The sequence below is a fragment of the Amphiura filiformis genome, chromosome 2 (genome assembly GCF_039555335.1).
Source record: "Amphiura filiformis chromosome 2, Afil_fr2py, whole genome shotgun sequence".
In the NCBI taxonomy this organism is placed as follows: Eukaryota; Metazoa; Echinodermata; class Ophiuroidea; order Amphilepidida; family Amphiuridae; genus Amphiura; species Amphiura filiformis.
This window is the reverse complement of record NC_092629.1, coordinates 44,007,190-44,022,779: the sequence shown is the minus strand read 5'-3', so window position 1 is coordinate 44,022,779 and position 15,590 is coordinate 44,007,190. Positions and strand designations below refer to the sequence as shown.

The window sequence follows — 15,590 nt, the reverse complement described above, 5'->3', positions numbered from 1 at the left end:
CTTTTTGGGGTAAGGGTAAGGGTTTTGGGTTAGGTTAAAGGTTAGTTGGGCTAGGGTAGACTTGTATACATGTAGTAAGGTTTGGGGTGGGTTAGACTTTGTGTAAGGCTAGGAAAAACATTGGAATTTTTTTTTTTTTTTTTTAACGCTTAAACGGTTAGTGATTTTTCTAAACGGATAGCGCATTTAACGGGCGGTTACACATGAAACATTTAAACGTGGACATCCTTAAACTGTTATTTGGCAAATGTTTACTTTTTAATGCGAGGACCCCCTCAAAATATGGAGTTGACTGTACTGAACAATAATAATGAGGAGAAAAAATTAAAAACATACTATAACCCCCTCCCCCCATACATACCCTCTGAAATTTTTAAGCCAAAGTTGCGAATTCGCAGCCTTGCACAGTATTAATTCACTACCAGATATGTATTTATATACATATATAATGGACATATTTGGTACAAGTAATAAAATTCCTTTACTAGGCTGTTTTAATGGATATTTAAACAATATTTCAATGTTTTTGGTACAATTGTCACATATGAATACAAAACAAAGCTATATATAACTTTTGGGGCAAATTATAGCAATTAAAATAATATTTTTTGATGCCAAAATCTAGCTGTATTTCATCTGACGTTGCCCTGTGCATCATTGCTCTGCATCATTTAAAAGATGACATCATTTGAAGAGCTTTGTTGCAAAACCCCTTGCATCCACTTTTGACTTTTTGAGAAAAGCAGCTTTTTTTAATTGTGCAAGTATTAACTTGTTCGATTTGATCCAATTTGGGTTTGGATAAAGTGTTGATGAATAGAAACTAAAAGAATAGGTTTGGTACAATTTTCAAGCCTTCCTATTTATTTTATTATTTATTTTATATTGCACCTTTTGTGGATGTAAGGGTTTTGCAACAAAATAAAATTACCCCTTTTCTAGAAACCACCTTTGCAATCAAATTTGAGCCCATTTGTTTGCACTACTTTATGTAACTTGACTAATGCTTTCAAAATCAAAAAGAAAAATTGAAATATCTCATTTACTATTTTTAATTGTGAATTTTTAATCGGGAAAATGGCATTTTTTGGGTATTTCCGAAGCTACACCTTTTGTTAATTAAAATGATTTTTTCAAACAGTGACCCCAAAACAGTTCCTTTTGGTTTTTTTAGGTAAAGAACATTCCAGGCTACTATTATACCTCAAAAAATTTAAAACAAAACAATTCTATATTCATTTTAAGTTCAGATTTCGAAATTCCTAAGATTTCCCAAACGGAAATATACGGAAGGGAAGGTGGTATGAAGGTCAAACAACCACCAAAATGTGTATTTTTACCCACACTATAATGTCATGTCAATAACTCATTTCAGCCAAAAGTGGATGTAAGGGGTTTTGAAACAACACTCTTCATTTGTCTCCACAATTATGAGCATGTACACGTATAGGCCTATAAATATAAAATTAAAATAACAGTTTTTAGAGCTGTTTATTTCAGATCTTTCCAAATACATATTCACAAAATACATATCACAAAATAACATATCCATAGATTGAAGAAATATATCAGGGGCTTGGAATAAAACATGATAGTCTATAGTAAAATTCGATTTGTGCTGCGAGTTCGGCTCAAAACATGCATTGCAACAGAATTTGTGACGTCATGGTCATGCATTGAAGTGCTTGATATAACATCCGGGTAAGTGGAGTCGATCCTACATCAGCATTTTGGTGTTAGTGAGAACGCAAAATCAATGTGGACTGAGAACGCAAAATCAATGTGGACTGAGTCCACTTGTATGTGGACTCGGACCTAGGTACAAGACCCCATGTCTGTAGTGAGAACACGCCCTTAGATGTGAATCCTTTCATGTACAGTCTTGTAACTTGCATCTGAGAAACTCTTTTCACAATGTTTACATTGGTATGGTTTCTCTTTGGTGTGAATCCTTTCATGCGTAGTCTTGTGACCTGCATGTGAGAAAGTCTTTTCACAGTATTTACATTGGTATGGTGTCTCTTTGATGTGAATCCTTTCATGTACAGTCTTGTTACTTGAAGTTGAGAAACACTTTTCACAATATTTACATTGGTATTGTGTCTTTTTGGTGTGAATCCTTTCATGTACAGTCTTGTAACTTGCATCTGAGAAACTCTTTTCACAATATTTACATTGGTATGGTGTTTCTTTGGTATGAATTATCCTTTCATGTCTAATCTGGTTACTTGCATGTGAGAAACTCTTTCCACAATATTTACATTGGTATGGTTTCTCTTTGGTGTGAATCCTTTCATGCGAAGTCTTGTGACCTGCCTGTGAGAAACTCTTTTCACAATATCTACATTGGTATGGTGTCTCTTTGGTGTGAATCCTTTCATGTACAGTCTTGTGACCTGCATGTGAGAAAGTCTTTTCACAATATTTACATTGGTATTGTGTCTCTTTGGTGTGAATCCTTTCATGTACAGTCTTGTAACTTGAAGTTGGGAAAGTCTTTTCACAGTATTTACATTGGTATGGTGACTCTTTGATGTGAATCCTTTCATGTGCAGTCTTGTTACTTGAAGTTGAGAAACACTTTTCACAATATTTACATTGGTATTGTGTCTCTTTGGTGTGAATCCTTTCATGTACAGTCTTGTTACTTGAAGTTGTGAAACACTTTTTACAATATTTACATTGGTATTGTGTCTCTTTGGTGTGAATCCTTTCATGTACAGTCTTGTAACTTGAAGTTGGGAAAGTCTTTTCACAATATTTACATTGGTATGGTGTTTCTTTGGTGTGAATTATCCTTTCATGTCTAATCTGGTTACTTGCATGTGAGAAACTCTTTTCACAATATTTACATTGGTATGGTTTCTCTTTGGTGTGAATCCTTTCATGCGAAGTCTTGTGACCTGCCTGTGAGAAACTCTTTTCACAATATTTACATTGGTATGGTGACTCTTTGATGTGAATCCGTTCATGTGCAGTCTTGTTACTTGAAGTTGAGAAACACTTTTCACAATATTTACATTGGTATTGTGTCTCTTTGGTGTGAATCCTTTCATGTACAGTCTTGTTACTTGAAGTTGAGAAACACTTTTCACAATATTTACATTGGTATTGTGTCTCTTTGGTGTGAATCCTTTCATGTACAGTCTTGTGACCTGCATGTGAGAAAGTCTTTTCACAATATTTACATTGGTATTGTGTCTCTTTGGTGTGAATCCTTTCATGTACAGTCTTGTAACTTGAAGTTGGGAAAGTCTTTTCACAATATTTACATTGGTATGGTGTTTCTTTGGTGTGAATTATCCTTTCATGTCTAATCTGGTTACTTTCATGTGAGAAACTCTTTCCACAATATTTACATTGGTATGGTTTCTCTTTGGTGTGAATCCTTTCATGCGAAGTCTTGTGACCTGCCTGTGAGAAACTCTTTTCACAATATTTACATTGGTATGGTGACTCTTTGATGTGAATCCTTTCATGTGCAGTCTTGTTACTTGAAGTTGAGAAACACTTTTCACAATATTTACATTGGTATTGTGTCTCTTTGGTGTGAATCCTTTCATGTACAGTCTTGTAACTTGAAGTTGGGAAAGTCTTTTCACAATATTTACATTGGTATGGTGTTTCTTTGGTGTGAATTATCTTGGTTACTTGCCTGTGAGAAACTCTTTTTACAAAATTTACATTGGTATGGTTTCTCTTTGGTGTGAATCCTTTCATGTGAAGTCTTGCGACTTGCATGCGAGAAACTCTTTTCACAGTATTTACATTGGTACGGCTTCTCTTTGGCGTGAATCCTTTCATGCGTAGTCTTGTGACCTGCCTGTGAGAAAGTCTTTTCACAATATTTACATTGGTATGGTGTCTCTTTGATGTGAATCCTTTCATGTGCAGTCTTGTTACTTGCAGTTGAGAAACACTTTTCACAATATTTACATTGGTATTGTGTCTTCTTGGTGTGAATCCTTTCATGTACAGTCTTGTAACTTGCATCTGAGAAACTTTTTTCACAATATTTACATTGGTATGGTGTTTCTTTGGTGTGAATTATCCTTTCATGTCTAATCTGGTTACTTGCCTGTGAGAAACTCCTTTTACAAAATTTACATTGGTATGGTTTCTCTTTGGTGTGAATCCTTTCATGTGAAGTCTTGCGACTTGCATGCGAGAAACTCTTTTCACAGTATTTACATTGGTACGGCTTCTCTTTGGTGTGAATCCTTTCATGCGTAGTCTTGTGACCTGAAGTTGAGAAACTCTTTTCACAATATTTACATTGGTATGGTCTCTCTTTGGTGTGATCCTTTCATGTACAGTCTTTTTACATGCACCTGAGAAATTCTTTTCACAATATTTACACTGGTAGGGTTTCTCTTTGGTGTGAATCCTTTTATGTCTAATCTGGCTACTTGCATCTGAGAAACTCTTTTCACAATAATTACATTGGTATGGTTTCTCTTTGGTGTGAATCCTTGCATGCCTAGTCTGGTTAACTGCCCGGGAGAAACCCTTTTCACAAAATTTACATTGATAGGGTTTCTCTTTGGTGTGAATCCTTTCATGTGCAGTCTTGTTACTTGATGTTGAGAAACTCTTTTCACAATATTTACATTGGTATGGTTTCTCTTTTGTGTGAATCCTTTCATGTACAGTCTTGGTACCTGGCTGTGAGAAACGTTTTACACAATATTTACATTGGTATGGTTTCTTTTTGGTGTGAATCCTTTCATGTGTATTATGTGCACTTGAGTAGGAGAAACTCTTGCTACAATATTTACATTGATATGGTTTCACTGTACAAATCCTTTTATGTATAGTCTGTGCTCTGTACCAGTACCTGTTTAATTTTGCTCTATGTCTTATCACATGTTTCACATAATATGTCAAATTACTGTAAAACCGTCTGCAGTAGATACATCTGTATGGTTGAAAACTGTTTGCATAATTTGACTTAAGCTGTACTTGATATGTCCTGTCCCGTAAATGCTGATATTGGAGTCTAGTCTTCATGGCTCTGAAACGAAATTTAAGAAAAGATACCTGTAAAAATAATTGTTTTAGAAATAATTGCATGGATATTACACCACATTTCGCCATAATATATTCTAGAAACGCTTGCTGTTAGAATAAGAAAAATTTTAATGCTAATGTATTGCACATTCTAGGGAAGCGTGGTTACCTTTTTAAAATAACCGAGTGAGAGGGTTTTCAAGAAAATATTTTTCCTGTCAAAACTGAAGCATCCTCTGTATAAAAGAAAATATGAATATTAACTGCACATCATATACATGTATAACGATTCGTGATACCCAATTGTGGCACATTTGATGTCGTTTAAGAGGCAGAGAATTTTATTTAAATTTTATACGCCAAAATATTTTTTAATTGAGCAAGAAAAATGATAGAAAAAAACGTTGAAAATTCTATGTGAATATTACATTAGACCCAACCAAAGATTACTGTTTCGTTTTTATGGTAATCTAATCTTTTATTTCCTGAAAAAACATTTTGGGTCTAATGTCGAATATTCACATACTTGATCAAAACATCGAACGTGTATACAAAAAAATGGTAGGTTTTCCTCTATAGTATTTTACTGACCATGGAAATGTACTGAGACACAAGCACGTGTCAAAATCGATATAATGTATTGTCCATATAGACGCCCAGTTATCATGTTTATTGTTGGATTTTTTTGTATAAAACACGCAGTTAACAACAATTGAGCGCTAATAATACACATAAATGTTTTTAGGCAAATAAAATTCCAAAATATGGTACATTTTGTGCCTTTGCTTGTCACGTGGTTGGCCTATGTTGAAGTTGCGATTATATCTTCAAATAAGTTTCAAATGAATTACAACAAGACAAGTGGCCGAATGGTCTAAGGCGCTGGGTTCATAGCGTGTCCAAAGCAGTCAGCCGCCGTGAGTTCGAACCCCGCCTCCGCCAAACTTTAATGAAGTAAAATTATAATTAAAATTTTACTTTAAAAAAATTTCATATTGGGGAAATGTGACTGGCAGAATTTATGTATGGCGTGGAGTGGTGTGCATGGATATGAAGCTACTCAAAGAGATATATCACAGATTTGGACGTTTAACAAAATGGTGGCCCACTGACCCTATACATAAAACTTTAAAAGCAGAGCAAATATAAATTATTTTTATGCTGCTAAATTTTTATTTTCTTTCTTTCCTTCCTTCCTTCATTGACTCCTATGTGCTTACCTCAACTGTTTGAGTATCAACACACAGGCTTTACATGCAGACCTATGATTGATCCTGGAACCTACATGTAGGATTGATTCCCGGATTGATTGTAGATATCAGAACGGGGGATGGCCCCCCTTCTAAATTTGAATATCTCTGACATACAAACTTGCACATGCAGCAGGATTTGACTCTTCCTGTACACAGGACCAACAGCTTTATGTGACTTCCAAATTATTTTGCCTACTTTCCACATGTTTGGGGAGCACATTCTTTCAATATTTTGACAAGTTGACATCAAATTCAGATCTTACTGAAGTGTAATTTTAGCAACTTTTTTTATGCAATCGCCTGTTGTGATGAACTTCCATTGCTTCACACAGTGTCATGCTTCAGCGAATCCGACTAGATCTTGCAATGGTCTCTAGCCTAGAATAAGAAGCTATCAGTTAGCAAATTCTTGGCTAGACTTCGTGAGCAATCTGTAAATTAAGTGTATCACACACGTCATGGGTTCAAACCCCATTGTGGTATTCTAAAAGCGGCTAAATAGGGTGATTCATCATTTATTTTGAATGGGCGGTCTCATGCATATTTTATTTGAGGATAGCTGGATCAACCGCCTCTTTCTTGTCCTGGTAATATCTATGATAAAAGACAGTCTTAGACTATAATAGAAGGGTTGTTACTGAGTGTGAACCAAAAGTAAGTATGTGCATGCAATACTTTTGGTGTTTTGATCTTTTGGGAGACTGTGACTGTGAGGGATCCCAAACAATGAGTGACGGATCCTATATTCTCGACCGTGTAATATTCCTTCAACAATTCCCCATATGGTCAATTCCATGCCAAAAGTGCCTTTGTAACGTCCGTAACAAAATTTTGGAACATTATTGCTCAAAACAGGAGCATTTATTTCAAACTTGCTAATCATGCCTCCATAGATTGATGTCACACCTACTTCAAGATAGTAAAGAAAAAAATCTGAGGAAGCACCTTGACAGTTTTTTTTTCATCATGAAAAACGTAACGGACGTTACATTTGAGACAAAATGTAACGTCCGTAACACTAAATCAACAGTGTAGGACGATACAGGAGTATTAATTTCAAACTTGCTTTTCATGTTTACATAGAATGGAGTCGGGCTTGCTCAATGTAGTTAACAGAAAAAATAAAACACAGAACTGAATGGAGATTTAAGGATATGTACCATCTGTCAAAAGGCAGGCACTTTCGCTGTAACGTCCGTAACGCTGCGTTTCTAATTTCTGTAGCTAATTAACTAAGAAAGCCAAAACAAAATTGCTTCATAATAATGAACATTAGAGTGTGTACTAGTAGCATACTAACAGCAAACATGTGTGCTATTCACTTAAAAGTTGCCAGTTGCATGTATCTGTAACGTCCGTAACGGTGGAATTGGCCATATACGGTCATGACGCCGTAATTAACGGTCTTATACTTTGTCCAGAGACAGCGTATATTCCTTGTACTACTACTATTTCCCATGCCATCCATAGGTTGTGTTCTCACTACAGACATGGGGTCTCGTACCGAGTCCACATACAAGTGGACTCAGTCCACATTGATTTCGCGTTCTCACTAATACCATGATGTAGGATCGACTCCACTTACCCGGATGTTATAATATCAAGCGCTTCAATGCATGACCATGACGTCACAAATTCTGTTCCAATGCATGTTTTGAGCCGAACTCACAGCACAAATCAAACTTTACTATAGACTATCAATTTGGAAAGATCATGTTTTATTTCCAGGCCCCCTGATATATTCCTTCAATCTATGGATATGTTATTTTGTGATATATGCATGTATTTGGAAAGATCTGAAATAAACACCTCTAAAAACTGTTATTTTATATAGGCCTATACGTGTAAAATGAGAGAAATACATCGGGTTGTTATTTCTGATTTTGGTCAAGCACGCCGATTCACACGCAACACAACCTCTAAATCACCATCAAAAATACTGAATATTCTTTTGTATTAATAATATACTGTAAAGCCCAATGTCGTTTTGTTTAATTCTGAAACTGGATAAAATCTGTATCTTGCCGCGATGCCGTTGTTTTCACACTGCACGAGAAGCATGCTGCTCATCAAACTACGGCAAGCATCTCGAACTGCAAATTCAGCAACTCAAGGTAAGTAGTTATTGATTTATTGATCAAATATTGGTATTCCCTCATTTTTTACTGTAACTCCACAGCTGTTGTCTGTGCTGAAATAAAATTTACAGTGAAGTAGTTGTAGTCCTTGCCCCTATAATATACATATCTTACTTGTCACCAATGCGCTATAATTTTTGAGAAAAATGCAAAAATAGGCACAAAATTGGGCAGGGGTGTACATGTAGTACCCGCTTAAGGTTATACAAAGAAACGTATAAAAAACGTATAAAAGACGTATAAAGTTGTTCTCTAAAACAGAGTTTTCTCAGTAATCAAATATCGCAGCAAGTGAAATGTTGGTGCATTGGATGTAGCTTAACATTTTTCTTGTGTGTTTATACAAATTTTTAGAATAAATTTGAAAATCCTTCGCTTAAAGCCGCTTTTACGCACCATGTTCACAAGATCAAAAACGCGTTCCATGACGTTTTTTTTTTTTTTTTTTTTTCTTTTATTAAACCACCTCTAGTTATTTTTTTTTTCTTTTTTGCATTGTACTACAAATCGATTAAAGAAATAATGTTGCCATGGGGAAGAACTAAATACAGTACCGATTAAATTTTAAAAGCCAGTTTTTGGGGAACATTTTCGAGAATCTTGCCTGAGAAAAAACTGTTTTGTAAAATTATCGATATCTTGATTACGGGACGTTAATTTAGACATCTGAATACCTACATTATTTCTCAACATTCTGCCAATTGCTATCCCATTTGATTTCCACTCCAAATTGAAGCTAGTATGGCAAAAAACGAGGTTTTTCCTCCATCAGTTCGTTCAAAATTTCAGCGCGGACATGCGTGTTTATTCTAAGAGCCATTGTGCGGACGCGATTGTAATCAAGTAATTGCGTCATATTAAAGTTATATATCCGCTTGAGAACAAGCAATTGAGTAAGCCGATGTATAGCCGAGTGGATAGAGCGTTAGACTGGGAATCTGTTGTGAACCTTTTTTGTGGGTTCGAGTCCCCGTGAGGCTGAATTTCCTTTTTTTTCTCTTTTCTCATTTTTATTTCCTTTCTTTCCTCTTTTCTTTCTCCTTATCTTTTTCATTTTTTTTTCATTTCTTTCTTTCTTCCTTCCTTTTTCGTTCTTTTTCTTTCTCTCTCTCTTTCTTTCTCTTTTTCACTATTTCTTTATTCTTTCTTGCTCCTTTCTTTTTATTTTATTTGATCGATTCGCTGACTGCAGTGAATCGTGATTGATTGTTGTTCACTTTATATATTAAATTCAGAAATTTGTAGGCCTGCTAAAGTCTGTCTCGTTGTTCTTCCCAAATTCGATTTGCAAATAGGGCCTAATTGCTTTTTAATATTGTTGTTGATGTTATTGTTGTACCCTATTACATTGTAATCAGGGGAATAGCAGCATTGATTTATTTCATCAAAGATATCAAGGCTATAAATTCAAAATCAACACATTCCACCCCCCCCCCCCACCGACTCACGAGCTCCGGGCACGAGCTCAGTTTCATGTCTTGACCGTGGATCGATATTCTATTGTAAGTAGGCCTACGTCCCAGGTACGCGCTTGTTCATTTTCTGCATGGCTGTTTCTGGTATGAACTTACGCCCCGCTGAAATCAAGCGCATGAAAAGCTCTCGGCTAACCTTAAGTACTTTTAACTTAAGGTGGCTGTGTACTCTCAGACATGCTTGTAGTAAAAGTGCAATAACTTTGTAATTATTAGCGCAAGACATATAAAAGTATACATTTTTATAAGGGCAAGACATCAATAAATCTTAATATACATACAGATTTGGGGTAAAACAACAATTATGAAGAAAAAAAAAAAAAAGTGAGTTTTTGGCAATATTTGTTAGGTACATCATACAAAAAACACCCTTTCCAAAATATTTTATTTTGTTTTTAGCTCAATCTTGAGGTTCCATTCCAAAAACGTTTTTTTTATTTTTTTGATATCGGCCTTAGTTTTTGAGATATTGACCATATAAGGCATCAAATTGAACTTTTTGAAATTCACAAACGCCTATTTGCACAAAATGATGCCTAAAATCGGAAATAGACCAAAATATAAAAAAATGAGAAAACCGTTTCTTGAGTCGATCATGCTTTTTACGATGATCATGTTTGCTTACCTATAGATGCTGTATTTATTGAGTTATCGTGTACCTAAATCGTCATTTTACCGAGAAAATGAACATTGAAATAATGGCCGTTGAAGTTTAAAGTGGTCACATTTTGCACTTTCATCGAATCTCGCAGGAGAATGCGGCAGTTTTTGTTTTTCTACCTTATATTACGGGAACATCGGATTAATCCACAGCCCCTTGAGAAGTTTGAGCAAAATCCATTCATAACTTGATATTTAAATCGGGGGAAAGAACTTGAAAAAAATCACATTTTAACAGCTAAAAAGGAGCCATTTGACCACTAGGTTTTTGTGAAATCAGTGCTTCCGTGGTGTTTCCATAAGATGCGCCACGCATGCAGATAAGCGTCGCGTATGCGTAGCGTATTTGTGCGTTAACAAATTTCGCGATACGCAACGCTATGCGTTTTGCGCGCGTGCACCCTGCTGGTACAACAAAGATTTTCTTTCCTTTTCAATTTCAAACACGAGTGGAATAGGGAAATAAAATCCTTAAATTATTACAGTTGGAGTTTACAAATCTGGATTTTTATTCCTTGTATTTATAAAAAACATAACAAAGTACAAACATATCAAAAAAACTCAATTTTGCGAAAGAAACAATGTCTAGAGTACACAGCCGCGTTAAGCTTACCTGTTTGTGACAGTGTGAGTGCCAATTCGTCGATTTTGAATTGAATGCGTTTCTATATAAGTATCACACTCAGACTCACTCGCACGCAAGTGCAACTATAATAGAAGGGCTGTTACTGAGTGTGAACCAAAAAATCACTATGTATAATTTGAAACAAATTCTCAATTCAACACCCGGTCATTTTTTTTAATTGGGTTACGAGCTCTCTGTGCAGTGAAGTTGTAATTAAGGGCGCACGCCACCAAACAATTTACGGTTGCGCGGGTGTCAAATACCTGAATAATCATCTAGTGTAATGCGCCCTTATTGTTTTTCTTAAACGAGCTGTCCGTAAAAAAATAATTAAAAAAAAGACTTCATTTTTATAGAAAATAACTAAGATGCAGTGAAGCATATAACGTTTTGTGATTGAACAAAGATATCCAGGTGAAATATGACAAAGGAGTGAGTACTGGCGCAAATAACCCGATTGAGTTCAAATCTACAATAACGAAATGTACATGTACTAGTATCAGCATCATCAGCAACTGAGCTCAATATACATAGGTACGGCGTATATAGGACTGGCAAGCGAGTCTAAACTGAGCTACCTTTGACATCATGTAAGTTAAGCTTACTTACTACTACACCCGGCGGGGGGGGTCACTCCCATTGTGGCCTGTACACCATCCGCGATAATGAAAACGCGTAAAAGGGTCGTTTTTTAGTTGGTAGGCACGATCATGCGCGTGTCGCGTTTAGGGTGTCAAAAACATGAAAAATTAGAAAAAAGGTTAGCAAAATTGCAATTGCTAAATACGCGGAAATGAAATATATGGGTATGAAATTTGATGTTAGGAATGAAATCCCTGTTTAGGGTGTCATTTTAGCCAAGGGTTAAATCCTTGTTTAGGGTGCTTTTCAAAAGTTGATTATCGCAGACGGTCTGGCCCCGGGCTACTACACTACAGCCCTAAAAAAACTCAGGCCATATAACATTTTTTACTTTTTTAAGGCCTGAGCAGTGGCGGCACCATGAATTTTTTTCGGGAGGGGGGGAATTTAGTTCACCACGTAAACTTATGGCTCAAAATTCGGACCGCTCGCCAATATAGATAGTATCAGTTTGTGAATGAGGACATCGTATAAGTTCCTTGTACTAGGGGGAATTGACAAATTTTGCACAAAATTGCCGCAAAAAGTGGAAATTTATGTCAATTTGGTTTTATTTCTTCAAAAGTGGGGGGGAGGGACTGAGGGGCAAGAAATCCCCACCCCTTCTACGTTGGTTCTCGTCAAAGCCTGTTCAGCATCTTGCCCGCCCCCTGGGGCAGCCACAGGGCCTGAGGCACTTTACATTGAAAAACTGGTAGAGCATGTTTGAACAATTCCAGTACAAAAGTTGAAGCACTTCAAATGCTTGATCGAACCAATATAAATGTGTGTCAGGTCGCTAATAAAACCCATTTGAGAGCACACAATCGTTGGTTATATTTCGAATCAATTCTAAAAGATGCATTTTTACTCAATCACTTTTGCAGAAAACTGAATCGCATGCATGATCAGTGCGGCATACTTAACAAGCCTGCGATTCACTGTTTTGCAAAAGTGACAAACTTTATAGACCCTTGGTCTGTCTACGTTCACTAACTATTTTGACATATACATAACTTGCGCAATTGGTATTACTATTAACGACAAGGATTCAGTCTATTGAGTAACCTATGAGTGTAAACTCAGCTTTACACAATGACTAATTTACATAGGCACAAAAGAACGCGTTCATATGCCGTTACTCAACATGGCAGAGGGGCTCTACCAACACAGAGATACTAACAGCAAGCATCTATATAGTCCGTCAACTCAGAAGTACAAAGTAAATTTCTGGATCAAGTTCTGGATTGACAAGCTGCTTGTGAACGCTTTATTTACGTAATAATCGGCATCTAGGGCCTCCCTAGTACTAGATCGTATTCGGTTACTGCTATAATAGCTTCAATCTGTGCACTCAAATCCCCCTTTCAATGTATTATTCACTTTAAAAATGCATTATTCACTTAAAGGTCTGTAACCTGATCGACAACATCATCCCCGATTTTTGTCATTGTTTTATGAGTTTTTTGTATCACAAAATCGATCATATTTTTCTTATTCCTATTCTGAAATTTGACGCTCCAAGTCGATGTATTTCCGAAGAAATCAGAGAATTCATGCCGATATACCTCCCTTGGTGGCTACCAATTTCTGGAATTCTGGACAGGCTTATCATAGATAATTATAGTCTCCTCAAAAGCTAGTTTGGTTTCGCGTCATTCACATTGTATGAAAAGAGCGAACCGCAATAACTGCTGAAGAGACTTCAGTTACTATTGTAAAAGGAACGGGGGGTGGGGCTGGCTGACCCTATTTTTATTGAATGGCCGAGCGGATTTGCCACAATTTTTGGAGCAGCGCCACCCCTCCTTTTAGGGTAAAATATAAAGTAGCGAAGGCTGGTTTCTAAATGCGCAGATTTATGTGAACAGAAATACTGCCACCATCAGGGTAAGTTGGTGTGGCAGAACACACCGAGGTATCCGTCAAAGGAATCCTGGTCAGGCTTATAAAGACAATAAACAATGAATATTATTATTTGTTAACAAGTTTTATTAAAGTTCTTACTCTACAAAATACATCTTAATCTACTACATGAATAACAGTTTATGTCACAAATGGCTTACCATACCTGACTGAAAGGAATGATTTGATTGTAAAATGCACAGCTGTTTAATTAAACAATTAGCAACAGTGTGTTTTATCTGCTGTGTTATGATGCAAATGGCCTACCATACTTTGTTCTATGACACATTACATCATTTTGCATAAAGTTTCACAATTAACATTACAAAGAATACTTTTTATTTGAGTTTCATCAAAGCATCCTATACAATGACAAGTAATACATGGTACTTTTTTTTAGGATTCATCAAAGCACCTGACACATGTAAATACATAAACAAAGGTCACTGCACTATTAACTTCATGCACAAACTCTTTCAAATGCCAAACCTTTCAACAATTGACTTTTACCTTACTCCTGAATCCAATTTGTCTGCTACAACTGTACACTATTTCTTTCTACTGGTATCACCTGAGCACCTTTTTACCATGAACTCGCCAATTCTCCAACTATTTTAATCTTACACAATCCTGAACAATACACGACTCTAACATTGTACACAAATGTTAACTTGCAATTTAAGCGCCTCAGATCTTCGCGTCCCTAAACTCTCACAAAAAGCTCTCTCACAACTCGCCTAATCTGCAACTCCTAAATGCATAAACCACAAAAGCGCAATTGCCAACATTAATATTACATTTACAATTATTTCACAAAAATGACATTATGAATGCACACTGCAAGCATTATTTTTGAAACCATATTACGCCTACATGTATATAAGTATATATAAGTATATTTATTAAAACCAACATATTGTGACCCGAAGGTCAAATTACATGTCAATGTACAGAGTAAAAGCAAAGCATTCATTAAAATTGATATAAATATGAAAAAAGTATATAAAATAACATATAAAATGGCAGACACAAGTAAATACTATAAATTCACACTATTATTGCACAATAAATATAAAAGCTGAAATGTGCGTGCATGCAGGAAAACCCGAATAAACGGCGCCCTACTTGTTTAATGCATCAACAAAATAGGGATGGGGCTGTTTTTGAAGCGAGATGTTCTGAAACGCAGCTGGGAATAGTGATGCGCATTGCGGAGATTGCGAGCATGACACGCCTGTCTGGTAGGGGGAGAAGATCATTGGTACGCGATGAGTTGGCAAGCCCTTAGGCAAACATGCGGCAATGGTTCTCTCTCCTATCAAACAGGGACTCAAGCTCGCAAGTCCGCAAGGCCTCAGCATAGGAGGTGAAATTTTGGCCCAGCGTAATCCTGCATGCACGACGTTGTAGCCTTTCCAGGGCACTACTCTGACCAGCAGAGAGTGAGGAGTGCCAGGCTACATCAGCATATTCTAAAAGAGGGCGAATGTAGCCTTTGTATACGGTGATCAACTCATCTTCATTAAAGCCAAATTTTTTCAGCATGCGCAGCATGTATAATTTTGGTTTGCTTTAGATGTGATCTGAGAGATGTTCTTGTTCCAACGGAGATCATTTTGGATCCACACGCCTAAGATTTTTGCTTCATCGACAAAATTCAGGGGGATGCCAGAAATATTTAAATTAGAATGAGCAGGAGGGTCTGTTTTGAAGCAGATCTGGATGGCTTGACACTTGGAGGGATTTAAGCTAAGCTTGTTGGTGTTAGTCCAGTCATTGAACTTAGTCAGTTCTTCCTGAAGCTTGCTTGGTTGTGGATGTGAGCGATTCTCTGCAAGTGTCAAGTCATCCACATACTTCCAACATTTGATATCAGACTCCATGTTTTGGGCTGCATCATTAA

At 36.4% G+C, this 15,590-nt stretch overlaps 3 protein-coding genes across 4 annotated transcripts in view; 2 read left to right on the top strand and 1 right to left on the bottom strand.

Annotated features, from left to right (window-relative positions):
- Positions 1-15,590, top strand: part of LOC140146264 (intraflagellar transport protein 20 homolog) — a 225,158-nt gene that overhangs the window by 143,218 nt on the left and 66,350 nt on the right. The window lies entirely within an intron of this gene.
- On the bottom strand, positions 1,473-15,570 carry LOC140140869 (uncharacterized). Its single transcript, XM_072162619.1, is given in 3 exon segments — positions 1,473-3,644; positions 3,646-4,303; positions 15,316-15,570. Coding segments are annotated over 3 exon segments (2,703 nt in total). The 3' UTR covers positions 1,473-1,854.
- Positions 11,477-15,590, top strand: part of LOC140146256 (quinone oxidoreductase-like) — a 31,538-nt gene continuing 27,424 nt past the window's right edge. The window contains exons 1-2 of one of the 2 annotated variants that reach the window (XM_072168038.1): positions 11,477-11,683; positions 11,738-11,751. The gene's annotated coding sequence lies outside the window, so the exon portion shown is untranslated. The remainder of the gene's footprint in view (positions 11,684-11,737; positions 11,752-15,590) is intronic. The other variant, XM_072168039.1, reaches the window with a different exon arrangement.